Source organism: Ascidia mentula, chromosome 5 (genome assembly GCF_947561715.1).
Source record: "Ascidia mentula chromosome 5, kaAscMent1.1, whole genome shotgun sequence".
Taxonomy (NCBI): Eukaryota; Metazoa; Chordata; class Ascidiacea; order Phlebobranchia; family Ascidiidae; genus Ascidia; species Ascidia mentula.
In genome coordinates, this window is record NC_138570.1 from 15,318,380 (window position 1) to 15,333,408 (window position 15,029).

General features: G+C 36.9%; 2 protein-coding genes across 5 annotated transcripts; one reads left to right on the forward strand and one right to left on the reverse strand.

Moving 5' to 3' along the window:
- The first annotated feature begins 956 nt into the window (after nt 1–956).
- LOC145901368 (uncharacterized) lies at nt 957–9,686 on the forward strand. Of its 4 annotated transcripts, none has more exons than XM_082989022.1 (8): nt 957–1,222; nt 4,048–4,253; nt 4,326–4,473; nt 4,596–4,807; nt 4,915–5,065; nt 5,879–5,965; nt 6,020–6,106; nt 6,321–7,330. In XM_082989022.1, the coding sequence occupies exons 1-8, from the start codon at nt 1,156–1,158 to the stop codon at nt 6,485–6,487; spliced, it is 1,125 nt and encodes a 374-aa protein (XP_082845148.1). In that variant the 5' UTR covers nt 957–1,155; the 3' UTR covers nt 6,488–7,330. The 4 variants fall into 4 exon arrangements, with proteins under 4 accessions (XP_082845148.1, XP_082845147.1, XP_082845150.1 ...); XM_082989021.1 differs by having other exon boundaries at nt 958–1,222; nt 6,020–6,118; XM_082989023.1 differs by lacking the exons at nt 5,879–5,965; nt 6,020–6,106; nt 6,321–7,330 and adding exons at nt 9,034–9,120; nt 9,179–9,262; nt 9,515–9,686 and having other exon boundaries at nt 964–1,222.
- Nucleotides 9,687–12,959: 3,273 nt separating this feature from the next.
- LOC145903017 (adhesion G protein-coupled receptor D2-like) lies at nt 12,960–14,656 on the reverse strand. Its single transcript, XM_082991107.1, has 4 exons — nt 14,510–14,656; nt 14,085–14,316; nt 13,358–13,834; nt 12,960–13,201 (listed from the first exon to the last, which is right to left on the reverse strand). The coding sequence occupies exons 1-4, from the start codon at nt 14,654–14,656 to the stop codon at nt 12,960–12,962; spliced, it is 1,098 nt and encodes a 365-aa protein (XP_082847233.1).
- Between the last annotated feature and the right edge of the window lie 373 nt (nt 14,657–15,029).

Sequence of the window (15,029 nt, forward strand, 5' to 3'; positions counted from 1 at the left end):
GTCAATCTTATTACTTGATCGTCAATTGCGTCTAGCGAATTTGATGATTTCGTCACAGCGGTTATGTCTGTTGCCTGTAGCTACCCTTGCAATTTGTCTCGACGGTGCTGGGGCAATAAGTCGCAATAAAGGTCGACTGACCTGCTGGCTATTGCCACTAAATTGTTTGTCCACTTATTCACTTGGCTGAGAGGTGGACAGGAGGTTTAATCCGAATAATTGTTTATTTAGAGAATAGAATGCAAATAAACGATTGAATTTTGAATAGAATCAAAACAAATGGGTCACATAAATTAAAAACGAAATACACTGGTCAAAAACGACGAAAGGGTTACCATATAGAACAGGCAGTTACATGAAATGCGACACTGAAAGAGAAAGGCGTTGGTCCCCTAAATACCATGAACATTTAAGTCTCTAGCCCAATAATAACGATAAAATACTCTTGTCAAACACAAACTCTCCGAATTATGGAATACGGGGGCCAACCTTTATCAAAGCATGCAGCTTCCAGTTGCCCCACATGCGGCTTTGTTAAGCAATCGCGGGCATATTTTTCCCTATTTCAAAAGAATTACTCACACGTCAAAAGCGGTTTACACCACACGACCACATTTCAACGCACGATAAATCTGGACACAAATCGCGTGAGTTGAAACAGTATCTGCAGGTAAAATGATCTGTATCGTGTAAAAAAATCATGCCGCTACCTTGTAAAGTGGCCGAGTAACCCGCGTTCAAAGTTTTGTTTACTGGCGATTTTTTTTGTCAACTAACATCCCTCTGGCAACTAACATCCCCCTGGTGGGAACCCCCACCAGGTAATTGTAGTTACGTCATCAGATAACAAAGAAGTTGTTTCGCGTTTTCAAAAATGGTTGCTTATTCTCGTATATAGCAAGTACGTTACTGTAGGCTTCATCTTACGTGAGCAATTAAAAGTTAAAAATGTTTTATTGAGATGTAATGTTAAAAATATTGAGTTGTTGGCACAGTATGTAGATCTCGAGCAAGCAAGAAGCACACGACAGAAAAGCATAACAATTCTGTATTTTCCTTTCAAGCAAAAAAAAAACTCATCCTACAGTTCAAAAATCAGATAGCTGCTTGAGCACAGATGTCAAAACCGCTGACTGCAATACATTTTGTTGCAAAATGGGAGGATGCACCCAAAGCAAACCAAGTGACGACGAATTCGAAACCAAAAGGAACATATCTAATGGTAGGCTGAAACTTGCAAGTAATTGAATTTTTAAATGAAGTGATCAAAAAGTATCACATAATACTCAAAATGTAGGGGAAAGTTGTGCAATTTAGACCACTTAAGTTAAGACCCTAATAAAAAAATATTGGAGTTGATCAGAAGAGTTAATGACACGATTTGGTAAGTTATCACCCAAACTATTGTCAAGCAACAAAACAAAATATATTTAGTATTTAAAAATTCCAATTTACACAGTCAATGTGAAATTTGGAACAGCATTGTGTGTAAATCCATTATTGTGGCTTTTTTGCACATATGTTGAATTGGGTTTGAGCGGTTGGCACTATCGGGTACCAAGCAGTTCCATTTGTCTATAGTGCGCTCCACGGAGGTTCGTCTCGGTTGTTTGGTATAGGGTACCACAGAATGGAAATAAGTGTGCCCACTAGTGTCAAAGCTAGCACAGTGCTACAGTCAACAGCTGCAATGATGAGACCTTACAGGTCGAAACAGTGATCAAACACACCCTGTCTGCAGCTTTCAACCATAAACTTATTTAGTATTTACTACAATTATCGCATGTATGCACACTTTTCTTGTGCCCAGTTCTTGCAACGCATGCACTGTATCCAGTCATCATCAGTGCTTTCTCCACGAACCAGACAGGCATATCCTTTTCCATCTTACTGGAAACATGATAACCGGCCCCCCCTTTTTTTTACAAAAACTTGTTTCTTCTTTTTCGGTTTCTCTATCTCCCTAACTATTATGTACGTTTATGTGGTGAACTGGTCAAAATTGTAGCCTTTGTTGACTTTCGCTTTCTCTGGCCCTCTCCATATATTTTCTTTGGCAAAGGACTGGTGTCATTCACAGTGTAGTTTTCAGCAACAGTTAAAGAATTGCTAGGATTGGTTACAGCCAAATTACCTAAAGAACTTGTTTCAACAGGAAGAAACAGAGTTAGATGAAACTGACAAATTAGAAACAGTTGCTAAAGAAACACATAGCAGATTCAAATCTTGCCTTGACATTGGCCGATCAGTGACCTCTGCTGGCTGAAAGTCATTGTCATCGAAAACAGATTAGTTGAAAAGAAAAATGACATATTTTTTAAATCCATTCACTTCTGTGCTGACGCAAACTGCTTTACCATAAGCTAACCCAAACAAGTGACTTAGTTGGAAAACTGTAACAGACCTTCCTGGATTTGCACACATCCATTGGGTGATTTTTTCAATGGTTTGAAAAATGAAATATCTAAAGGTTGCATTCTATGACTGGTGTGCAAAAACAACACTGCTGGAGGTGAATTGCAGTGCTTTGAAGTTTTGGGTATGACTTTTATGGCCATCTAAAATTAACAGAACCTTTCTTTGATGGGTTTACTTGTTTATTGAAATGTTCCAACCAAATGTAGAAAGTCTCACTATTTATCCATCTCCTGTAACAAAATGAAGCAAATTACAGGACATTTCATACATCCACTCAAGACATAATATAAGTCACATACCTGGCAAGAAAACATGGTTCCAGGAGTTGCACCACCCTGCAGTTCAACCCTCATTTTGCAACGTGGAAAAAAATCATTCCACATGGAACAAAAAAGCCAGCTGCATTTACACAGCATATGATAGTGATATTTTTACCACGCCCTTGACTGGTGATAGCACCAATTTGACGGTCCCTCTAAAAACCCATTGTAGGCATATAGTCTAGGCATCGACCTAATGCCTACAAGGCATATTATGCCTATAACGCCTGGGCTCAATGCCTCAGAACCTGAAATGCCTACTACGCCTAGACTCAATGCCTACGATGCCTACAATGCCTCTGAGACTCAATGCCTACAACAGTATTTTAGAGGCATCCCCAATTTGATGCTTTTCTTTCCTTGCAAAACTTTTCTTTTTTAACAATGGTAAGACCTGATTCATCCATATTTTTCATCCAATCCGCAGTAATTTTAGTTTTGTTTATCATTGTCTCCAGAAGATCAAAAAAGGTATTAACTTGAATACGATTGAAGCCAGATGCCGTCGAAAGAGATGTAGGTTCTGGAGTTCTAACTCACACCACTCTCTACCAGCAATCTCTTTATCGTGATTAAATCTTGTTGATAGATTAATTATAGAAGCAATTTTCTGAGATTTGTTAGACTTAACCCATAAAACCTGGATTCCATCTCCAGGACATGTTCAACCAGTTGATGTCCTATTTCCTCAGAAAGGTCTGTGCCTTCCTATGTGTTTCTTGGAGGCCACAGCGTGCATATTTTTGCCTTCAACATGTCTCTGTAATGTAGTTTTTGGTACATTATAGGCCTTTGATGCCTTATTCATGCCCATTCTACCTTCAGAAACTGATTTTATTACCAGTTGCATTGCCTCTTCTGACCAATTCAGATATATATTTCTTTAGATTTTCTTGACTCTCATGTTGACATATTTAATGCTTATGACAACAGTAGTAATGCTGTATAAACATATAATGTATTGTTAGCAAAAAATTATTGAGATACGACCATATATTATGCAAATTTCACCATACGTGTAAACTGTGTGCTGATAATAATGCATAAATAATTAATATCAGTTTTTGTCGCCCGGTCTAAATTACCCACATCATAAAGGTCTAAATTACACAACTACCAACACATTTTTTGTGCCTATTCTACTTTACTCTTGAGAAGCAGTAGTAGATTGGACTTGATATACCAAAAGCAGTTACAGTTATATAACGCAAAAATCATTTCCACCTGGATTTGCAATCATTGCATTAAAGCAATTTCTTTAACATGTAGTAACAAAATTGAAATTATTAAACTTTTATGCATAAAACAGATAAGGCGATGTGTTGTGGAAATTGCGGGGAAACAGTTTTGGAAACTAAGGATATCTTAAAAAGAACAGGAAAACAACCAACGAGGAGCAGGGAGGTTCCAATATGCACGCACGAACCCAAACTTCTTCAAACATTTCATAATCCTGAAAATGAGGAGTTTGAAATATTTACGGCGTGTCATGGATATTTGCGTGACCAAGGAGAGGTGAAGCATTATTCTTACGAAAAGTTATTACAAACATGATTGGTTAATAAGTATCGCTTGTGACTCATACAGCCAACAGAACGGGCAACATGGTTTGAAGGTTATGCGTGGAATTACGCACGTTGTCCAAAATGCGAATATCATCTGGGTTGGAAATATCATCCAAGCGACTGTGAGACAAACGATTCCTTCTTCGGAATTATCATTAATAGGGTTGTGGGTAGGTTTCAAAAGTTTATATTTTTCGCATACCTAGTGGTACATGTGTATTTAACCCAGAAGATTTTTGAGCATTGATGATAAAAAATCTAATCACTAAATACTATCAAATTTTTTTAACAGGTAATCCATTCTTCTGTGGAAAATGCAACCGTTACATTGCCAGTGCTTCTGACGCAAGTTCAGAAAAGTGCAGTTATGCCAAACGTACCAAAAATAACGCAACAGTGAATGAAGACTGCTCCGAACAAATTTCTTTGCATGAAATCAAGCATGGTGGGAGGCCCATGACTGTAACAGTCTTTTCCGATGCTCATGTTAAAGACAGTGACAAGGTAGTAATTCCAACAATGAAATTTGGTTCAATCGTAATCCCACTTTATAATTATAGTATTTGTAATGAAGTTTACTTTCACCTAACTCCATGTATTTCTGCTTTCAGCGTACAATGGACAAGTTAATATTCAACGGATACGCCCAGAGCGAAGTGATGTGCTATCACTGCAACGCTCATATTGGCTGGAAACATGTTCCGAGGAATAACAGTGAAAGCACCACTATGTACACACTGATTGTATATAAAGGAAAAATAGGTATTTTTTGAAAAATGGAGACGCCTTTGTACAATTTGCTGTAAAATGGGTCTCTCACATATCAGCTGATATTTGAAATGATAATGCATTTTGTAGCAAATTGCATAAAGAACTTAAAATTTTTTCAAATATTTCAAATGACTGGTTCCTCCTATTTGCCAGAATGTATTCCTCTACTCAGCATTGTCATTTTACCAGCGACACCAATTTGCTCTGATAGGAAGTCAAAAATTTTAAACTTTCAGATTTTTGAGAATGAAGTCAGCAGAATTAAAAATCAATTTTGCCAACCCGGCATCCTCAGTTTTTGCAAATACAAAATTGCAAGTAAGCACGAAAAGCTGTGCGGGAATTGGTAAAATGAAGTAATTATTCCTGGTAACAGATAATCTTCCTGAGATGGAAGTTATTTTTAAAAATATAGGAAGTACTTTATTGTAATTAATTGCCAAAGCCTGAACAAGCTAATTGCATTGACTTTCAAAATAACTCCTGTTTCATTATAACTCTACAACAATGGTTCTCAAATTGTTACTCTTATGAACCGGTAAAATTTATAAAATCTAAAAAAAATGTACATATTAATAAGAATTAATATTTAATGAGACAAAAATATGCACTTCCAATGGGAAAAAATCCATTAAATTTAAAAAGTACAGGGCACTCATAAAAATATTAACGCAGTACGGCAATTCTGAAGCAATGATCAACGACTATCTCAGAATATTTTCGGGGAAGAACAGAGAATAAAATGTCACAATAATTAACTGTCATGTGTTTATAAATTTTTTTTCAATATAATTATAACTTTAGAAGATGCAACTGTTTATGAAGACAGTAATGAAATCGATGTCGGTTGTTCAACTTTTGTTGGCTACAAAGGGTTGAGAGTAAAACAAAGTACGTGTTTGAAATGTGGTTTCATAACCGATTTACATTATGTCTATTTTTTAGAGATTCTCAAATGGATTAAAGCTGTAATGTCATTCCAAACCAGCTCCACAGTTTACACTACACGACCACTACCAGCATTGCCGTCAGGTTTTTATACTGGTACTTTAACATTTTTTCATGTTAAGATTTGCATTATTTTGCCATTCTATGTCAAATACATTTTACGCATGATTTGGATGCTATTTTCCTTCGAAAAAAATTTAACATTTGCAACCATATTCGTTGATTAAATATGTTGAGTTATATGTGCACGAGGTTTTATCCACAATTGGAAAAGTCTTTTCATATTTTATGTTTGTAGATGGGCATAATTCGAGCGATGGCAGTGACAACACTTCCTTAAACTCTGTCACCAACTATTTCAACAACTGCACCTTGAAGGATTCTCCAATTACAAACAACGTTGAAAATTGGGAACGCAGAGTAGCAAAAGGAGTAGCCAAGCCAAGTATCCTTGCTTGTCCGTAGTAATGCACCGAAACAGAAATTTTTTTATTAGGCCGAAACCAAATATTCGGCAAAGTTTTTGGTAAGAACAACCGCTGTTGTTCCAACTGCCAAAGTTAAATTTTAACATTTCCGTGACAATAAAAAAAAACACACACACACACACTCGTACAGTTTAAACAATGATTCTAATTAACAGTAAACTTTGCGTATTAGCGTTGAATGCAGTTAAAGAGTTTCAGTTTCGGCCGAATTTTGCAAAAAAATATTCGGCCGAAACGGAATTGTTATGAAAACCTCAGTTTCGGCCGAATAAATTCGGCAAACCAAACTTTTGGTGCATCCCTACCTGAACATATACAAAATACCTGTTAAATTTCTACTACTCATCGTTATTATTTTTCTACGAATATCATTGGCAATTTACATTGCATTAATGCAAAAATGTTAAGTTTGGCCCACTCACTGTATCAACCAAGATTTTTAGGATAATACGTGTTCACTGTAAAGGTGCTATCTTGGCAATTTAGCAACAAATATACACCACTCTGCCAAGCACTTACCAGTTTGTCTGTTGCACGCCATCTTTTTTTATGACATGATCATATTCTGTCTGAATCTTTCTGCTATAGCATAGTTAAACCACCAGCAGTCTGATCTTGTGTTGTTGTACAAACATATAAACCTGTAAAGTAAAATAGAGGTCGTTTATTTTGTCTTTTGTAATACATTTTCTTCAATAGTTTTTGTAATATTTTGATTTAATTCGTGTGTTTTTTGTATTTTTTCGGTGCTATCGTGTGTACGACAATCATGACATTTTTTATTATCGACTAAATAATTATGCAAACCAAATAAATTGATAACACCACAAAGGGGCTGCTATTAGTAAACGTATGTTTGCAATTGGTTTTGACAACAACGAATGGCCCGTTTCAAATATGTGCAAGCATTATATAACTCGCCCATAATTTACGTAATAATAACAGACTGACTTTAAAATTCAAAAGTTCAGTAGTTTCAGTAATAATAACAAAATGTGCCCCATTGCCAATACTCCTAAATAAGTGATTTTACCAGTAATAATGGCAAGAGACCAAAAAGTGTACCATCTACAATTCTCTAAGCAAGGTTTGTCGAAAGGATATGGGAAATTAACTGCCAACAACACATGAAATGACCAGTGTCACTGAAGTGTTTGGTAATCTGTACAACGTGACTTTATCTTACTGGAACAATTTTATAGTTGGCAATTTGTCTGTTGCAATACCGTTAAGCACTCGTAGTGGAAACCAGCTAGTAGTCGTTCACTTCCACATATTTGCTGTTAAAAAACTTCGTCGGATGTTTCCCACTAGTTGAGGAGATCCTTGATAGTTTTCTTGTTTGTTCCAAGTCAGTTTATTTTAGTAATTTGATTTACTGTACCTCTGCCTTTTAAATCAAATCTAAACTAAGCCTAAATATTATATTACACCTAGATTTGCAATCATTGCATTGGAACAATTTCTTTAACTTCAATAACTTAAATCGTTTAGAAGTTTTGGAATGAAGTCAGGTGGCTTATTATTAAAATTAAAAACGAACATTAAGAAATCAGATTTTGCAAATACAAAATTGCAAGTTAACGCAGAAAGCTGTACGGGCAAATATTTTAAGCAGAGTTACTTTTGAAACTACAGTGAGTCCGTTATTATAACTGCAATAGCTTGAACCAGCTCATCGCATTGACTTTCAAATTAACTCCTAATTCATTACGACAATGGTTTCCACCTTTTTGCACTTATGAACCCGGAAAAGAAAAAAATCGAAAAGAAAATGTATTAAACACAACATGTACTAAATTCTCTTGATTTTTTGTATAAGTTTGAATTTTGTATTACAAAAAGTACACTAGCTTTCGCGAGTACCTCTCGCTTCATCAGGGGAAAATAAACACAATGCGATTCAACAAGCAAGCGCAAGACGGTCTAATAAAAAAGGCACTGTGAAACGATAAGTTGTTGTTCGTTGGCGTCGTCGTGTAGCGGCATCGTTCCTGAGGCGTCGTCGTGTTGATAATGGCTCATGAATCACCAATCTCTGTTCAGCCCATCTTTGATGGCGTTGAAGCGGTTAATGTGGTGTTGCTCGGCCGTTTCCCTTGCTAGTCTTGATTTTCCTTTGACTTTTTGCAAGACCATTACCCGTATGTCGTCCACGCTATGATTGGGCTCGTTGAAGTGTGCCCCTACTGGCTTTTCAGTGTTTTTGTGTCGGACATTGTTCTTGTGGCCACTCATTCGCTTTCGCAGAGTTTGCCCTGTCTGTCCAATGTACAGAGCTTGTGGGCAGCGGGCACATGTTATTGCGTACACCACGTTCGTTGATTTGCAACTGAATGATCCCTTTGGTGTGTTGGGATAGTTCGTATACATATAAAGACTAATACGGCACGTTTTATAACTTAAACACAATATAATAGTAAAAAAAATATCTAATTTTTTGGGGGGTCGTGGTCAGAGAAATAATCATAACAGTATTAAACTGTTATTAATTTTATTTTTTTTATATATTTTTTACTTAAGAGGATGCAACTACTTATGAAGACGGAGATGAAATTGATGTCGGTTGTTCGTCCTTCGTTTACTACAAAGGGTTTAGGGCGGTAACCAGTACGTGCGTAAAATATGGTTTCAGAACGGAATTAAATTAATTATATAAATTTTTCAGAGATTCTCAAATGGATTAAGGCTATAATGTCATTCCAAACCAGCTCAACAGTTTACACCAAACGACCAATACCCGTGACGTCAGGTTCCTATATTAGTACTTCAGCATTCTGTTACTATTAGATTCTCATTATTTTGGAACGTAATGTCAAACACATTAACCTTGGGACAACACGTAACGCATGCCAATGCCAGTGTTTACGCATAATTTGGTTACTATTTACCTTCGAAAAAGATTACACGTTTGCAACCATATTTGTTGATTAAATATGTTCAGTTATATGTGCAAGTGGTTTTAACCAGAAATAGAAATTCGTTTCATATTTTATATTTAAAGATGGTCGTATGTCGAGCGACAGCGATGACAACACTTCCTTAAACTCTGTCACCATCCAGTTGATAAAATGCACCTTGAATCATTCTCCAATTACACCCAATGCTGGAATTTGGGAACACAGAATAGCAAAAGAAATAGCCGAGCCAATTACTGGCATATAATTTCAAGTTGAACGGATATCCCTGCTTGTACATACAAAACGTCTATTTGCATTAAATGTTGATTTTGGCCCACTAACTGTATCAACAAAGAATGTTTGCTTGAAACGTGTTAACTGTAAAGGTGCTATCTTGGCAAATGCCTGGGCTGCGAAACCTCTAACCCTAATAATCTTGGAAAATGCCTGGGCTGTGAAGCTTCTAAACCTAGTGATCTTGGCAAATAGCAACAAATATACACCTGCTAAACACTTACCAGTTTGGCTAATAAATAAAGTCCAATACGTAACCAAATTTGCACGCAAACATATTTACGACATGATTGTATTGCATCTGAATCTTTCTGCTATAGCCATGGTTCTTACCATCAGTAACTTGATTATGTGTTATTGTATAAACATATGACCTTTATGTGTAATCATTTCACAAACTTGTGAGTAAAATAGACGTCGTTTAATTGTAGTGTTGTCTTTCATATTGTATTTTCTCCACTCATTTTTGTATTGTTTTGATTTAATCCGCGTGTTTTTGTATATTTTCGGTGCTATGGTACATGACCATCAAGATTTGATAAATTTTGTAACATGTTTAATTATTGAATAAATAATTGTACAAAATTAACAAGGCAAAGTGTGCGATTGGTTTTAACAGCCACGACCTTCGCAGTTTTAAATTTGTGTGTAGGCATTTATACGACTGTTATTCCCGTATAACGTTCGATATTACGAACGTTCAGTGTTAATTATTTAGTTTTATGGTAATAGACCCATTTCATAGGATTAATTTAATGGCAAAAAGTTCCCCATTGACAATACTCCTAAATAAGTGACATGACCACTAATAATGACAAGGGACAAAAACGTGTACCATTTATAATTCTCTGAGCAAAGTTTGTCGTGAGGATATGGGTAATTATCATGCAATACACACACATACGGTATCAATACCTGAAGAAGTCTCGCTGAATAGCAGACGAAACATTGTAAAATAAAACACGTAAATTTTATGCCAGAAGTGCAGTGCGTTTTAAACTGCAATATGCCTGGCCGCAACAGGAGTTTCATAAGCTTTATTTTTATTGTGAGTTTACCAGTGGATTAAAGTAGTTCAAAAGTATGATGACAACACATCCCTAAGCAAAGCCCATCAATAATCTGTTGTCACAAGCCATGTGGAAAATTGAAAAAGTTGTACATCTACCCGAGAGGCCACAACATAACAAGATCTGTTTTTGATCATGCTCGAATCAATAATCAGAAAAGCTGTTTGATCCGATGCAATGAACATAATATACTGTACAAAGTTAGACTGGTAAATACGATCCAACCCGTATCATTACATTGGGGGTCGTCCTGAAGTTTTGGTTCATAACAGGTGTAGGTCATGCAGAAAACCTGGAAACTTTAACTACATTAAAATATCGTGTACAGCTCAAACATGTACAGAACGTGCAGAACAGAAATTATCATACACAGAAATTAAGGAAACATTGCTGCATGCATGTTTGCATCATGATATTGCTATATTTGCGAAAAACAACGTCCATAAATTGTTTTATTTGGTGCAAGTGATAACCTAGTTTGTTCTAGTTTGTTCAATGGCAAAATTGTCATATGCTTAGGTCGGCATACAAACGTGGAGGGACTGTTTTCTGGGGAATTACCGCAAGGTAAAATCTATTGTGGCAACCCATGGATTTCGCCCCGTCTCAGCACTCATCAAATAATTAGAAGGAATGCGTGAGCGTTTTCTGTAATGACAAGATATATCAGACAACTGTAACTACATGCCAGATAAGTTAAACGTATACTGTTCATCGTCACTTGTTACCAAGGACACAGTTAATGCACGCTTGTGAGGGACCGGATAAGCCGTATAGTAGGCCAAATGCCTGTCGTAATGAGTAGGTTTGCCGTTTACTCTTAAAGAAAAGGTCGCTGAAACTTGTAACAAGGGTTGTGAAATGGGGAATTCTTTATAATTTATGTACGATTCGTTTATAGTCAAAACTCATGCGTTTCAGACTGCAGTTTCCGAATTATGTAAAATATGCTAGAGCACACAACTCGATTAACGAGAAAGGCAGTCGAAGACACGCGAATACAAAACACCAGAGTAGAGTCACACTGCAGATTTAGCCTTTAGTTCGAAATTTCGTTCCAAAATGCGAAAAAGCGTTTGGGAAACACTGCCAAACTTTGAGTTATTTCTTTTCAACTTCGTGTAAAATTACTACAGTGCCATGGTGTCATAATAAATCGCACCACTACTTCCATGTTTTAACGTTAAATCAAGTAAAAACTAACATTTAGCAGTACATGCAATAGGTGGGTGCATTTACCAGAGCAAAAGGCAAAATACAAAACATGAGGAAACTAAAAACTATTACAAAAAACTGCCAGAAAGCATTCGACGATTGGTGAAATGAACACAAATTTAACAGTTATTCTAGAAGCATTGTGTAAAAAAGACACATATTTATATACCAGCAAAAACAATTTAAACAGCAAAAGGAAGATCGCATGAAGTAATCAAAGCTGTGAGCGACTGCAAAACATTTGATCGGTAAAGTATCAACATCTGCCCATTATAGATGTCAAGGAATAAACCAACAAACTTCTGCTTTACGTTGTTATGAAATCTGCCAATTTATGCTGATAGTAGTCACAGAAATATTAGCAACGGGCACAGAGATTTCTTGTAATTGACATTATACATACGTAATTAAATGCTACGCGAATCGTGCTGAGAGATTTCCTGAGCGCAGTGACATTACTTCAGACGTCATCATTACGAGAATTATTATGTGATACAGAGTGATAGCTAGTGGCTTGCATACATATCTGATTAAATGTAACGTGATTCCTGTTAAACGGGATTTCCTTCGCGTTACAGCATTATGACACTAACGTTAGACGTAAGTATTACGAGAACTGTGCGGGAATCACGTCAACTGGCGTACATTAAATGCATTGAGTGTGCAACATATTATTGTGGGACAATCAGATATTTCCAATGGTATCGGAAAGTAACAATTGTGAACAAATTGTGAAGTATTACCGCATGACATCACAAAACTAGGAAAATATATAGCACAGGATGATTTGTCAATCATTGCAAACTGTGCATTTTTATCCAAAGTGCGTCCTTTAGATTTTAAAATCACATCTAGTTTTCTAAGCGTAATTTGTTTAAAGACTTAGAAACGAAGTCAAAAATCGAATTTTTAAAGAAATCCAGTTTTGGTGCGCTTTTCAGTCTGTCTTATTTAATCGTGGTAGCACAAATCAGTTCTCCAAGTTAGTTTCATTACTAGCAGAAAGTTTTGTAAGTTGGACAACACCGTTTTCATTCTTCGGTCCAAGCCAATAGAGATTAAACCGGGTCGAGTAAGTGGACTCTCTCCCAAAACATCCTCTTGTCTCTGGGCTGGTAGCAAAGTAAATGATAAAAACCAGCAGACCTTGAATTGAAATAGGTAGAAAGGTGCTGTAGATCCGGGGCAGCCCATCATCCAACTTGGTAGCTGCTACAATAATAAAGTAAAGCTATTCATCAATGTTACACAAGCGAAACAAAGCCTTCTGGATAATAAACATGCACGGTTCTTTTGGGTAGACATTTTAACTGTTTCTGTCATAGATTCTAGCCAAAAATATTCTACCTAGAGTGAAGGAGAGCTTACCAAATATAAAGAATAGAGTCCATGGAACCAGCAACAAAATGCTGACCCCGATGTGCTCAAGGAGCATACGAATCACGTGATCTAGGTCGACGTCTTTCACCGTCATGACGTCATAATCTGTCACGGTTGACGTCTCGTTGCGAAATGCCTTCTTTGCCTTCCTTATAAAGAGTGCTGAGAGCAATGCGGTGAAACCGACAAGTGTAAAGAAAATACCCAAAGGAATGATAACAGCGGCCAGGTGGTTAACAGAGCCGGTTGGGAACCAACATCGGTCATAGCCGTACTGGCCAAATGCTACGTAATCGTCGGCAGTCAGACCGGTACCCATAGCGACTGCAGCAATAATTAGCGGAAAACACCATCCAGCAAAAAGTTGTACGGCCATAAGGGATTTGGGATGAAGACGTTTGTATCGGAGAGATCGGGTGTGAAGGTTACTGAAAATTGTGATGGATTCCACCACAGCAAAGCAACCTGTTTAAAAAATATACTCCTGGTAAACACGCCCGCGCCTCGGCATTCCCTATCACCTTATAACATTTTGTACGAGCTTAATTTTAAATTCGTGGTGCAATAGACTAGTTTTGTAGTTTACAAGAGTGAATGTCTGTGTACATGCAAAAGCACCAACACATAATCACATGGCGTGGCTCAATCAGGACATGCGCCCACAATTACATCGAAAAAAATCAGTCTTGAAAAATCCATTTAAAACTTTACCCACCTGTTGCCAAAAGAAAGTAGTGGGTAAGAAATTTTGCTGCTATGCATGCATTTTTGTTTTGGGAAGCGTAAGACTCGATTAAAACCACAAAGTGTAGGGCGATTAGGGCCAGTATTAGATTGATCTGCACTACTATCCGGTCGCACTTTATCTTCTGCATCAAACGTCTCAAACAGAGTATGGTGACTACAAGCAACGTCATGCCCACAATCAAACCAATGGTGAAGATCAGCTTTAAAGAAAAAAAAATTGAAATGTAATAGGATTGCGTCGAATTTTCACTTTTAGGTAAATCCAACGGTTTAGTTAATTCTACATTACATTTTTAGAGACATGATATATATCTGTATCTTAAACAACCACTAAATTTTAACTCAGTCCAAGCTTTGTCATTGACCGATTGCCTAAATCAGTAGCCTACTTACACTCAATCCGGAAGGATATAATTGTGCCACAACGCGCGGAACAGTGGTGTACAAGCCCAAGCTGTCGCAAGAACACGTGACTACGTGACCTTCAGTCACGCTTGAGCAACCATGTGCAGAGAAACCTTCGTTATTGGTCAAGTTCATCTGCAGACACTCGAAGCCGTGGGAGAGAATCTTGAACCATGAACGATAGGTGTTGTACAATGCAACTGGAACCTCGATTTCATTTATTGTATTGACTACAAAAGATAATCTTTTCCAGTAAATTGTCTAAAATTAGATTAAACATAAAGCTATGTGCAAAAACGTAATTTAAGAAGATAAGTTATGTGGCAACCAAAAAGTAGTCAAGCAATCAATGACAATTTACCGATATTTCAATTGTTTAACACATGTCAAAATATAACATCCCACAAAGCAAAATTTTACAACCTTTCATGTTGATTTCAAATTTTCTCCCAACGGGTAATGGTAAGCCGTCTGCGATCGTGTCCACCATGATTCGGACGAACGGTGC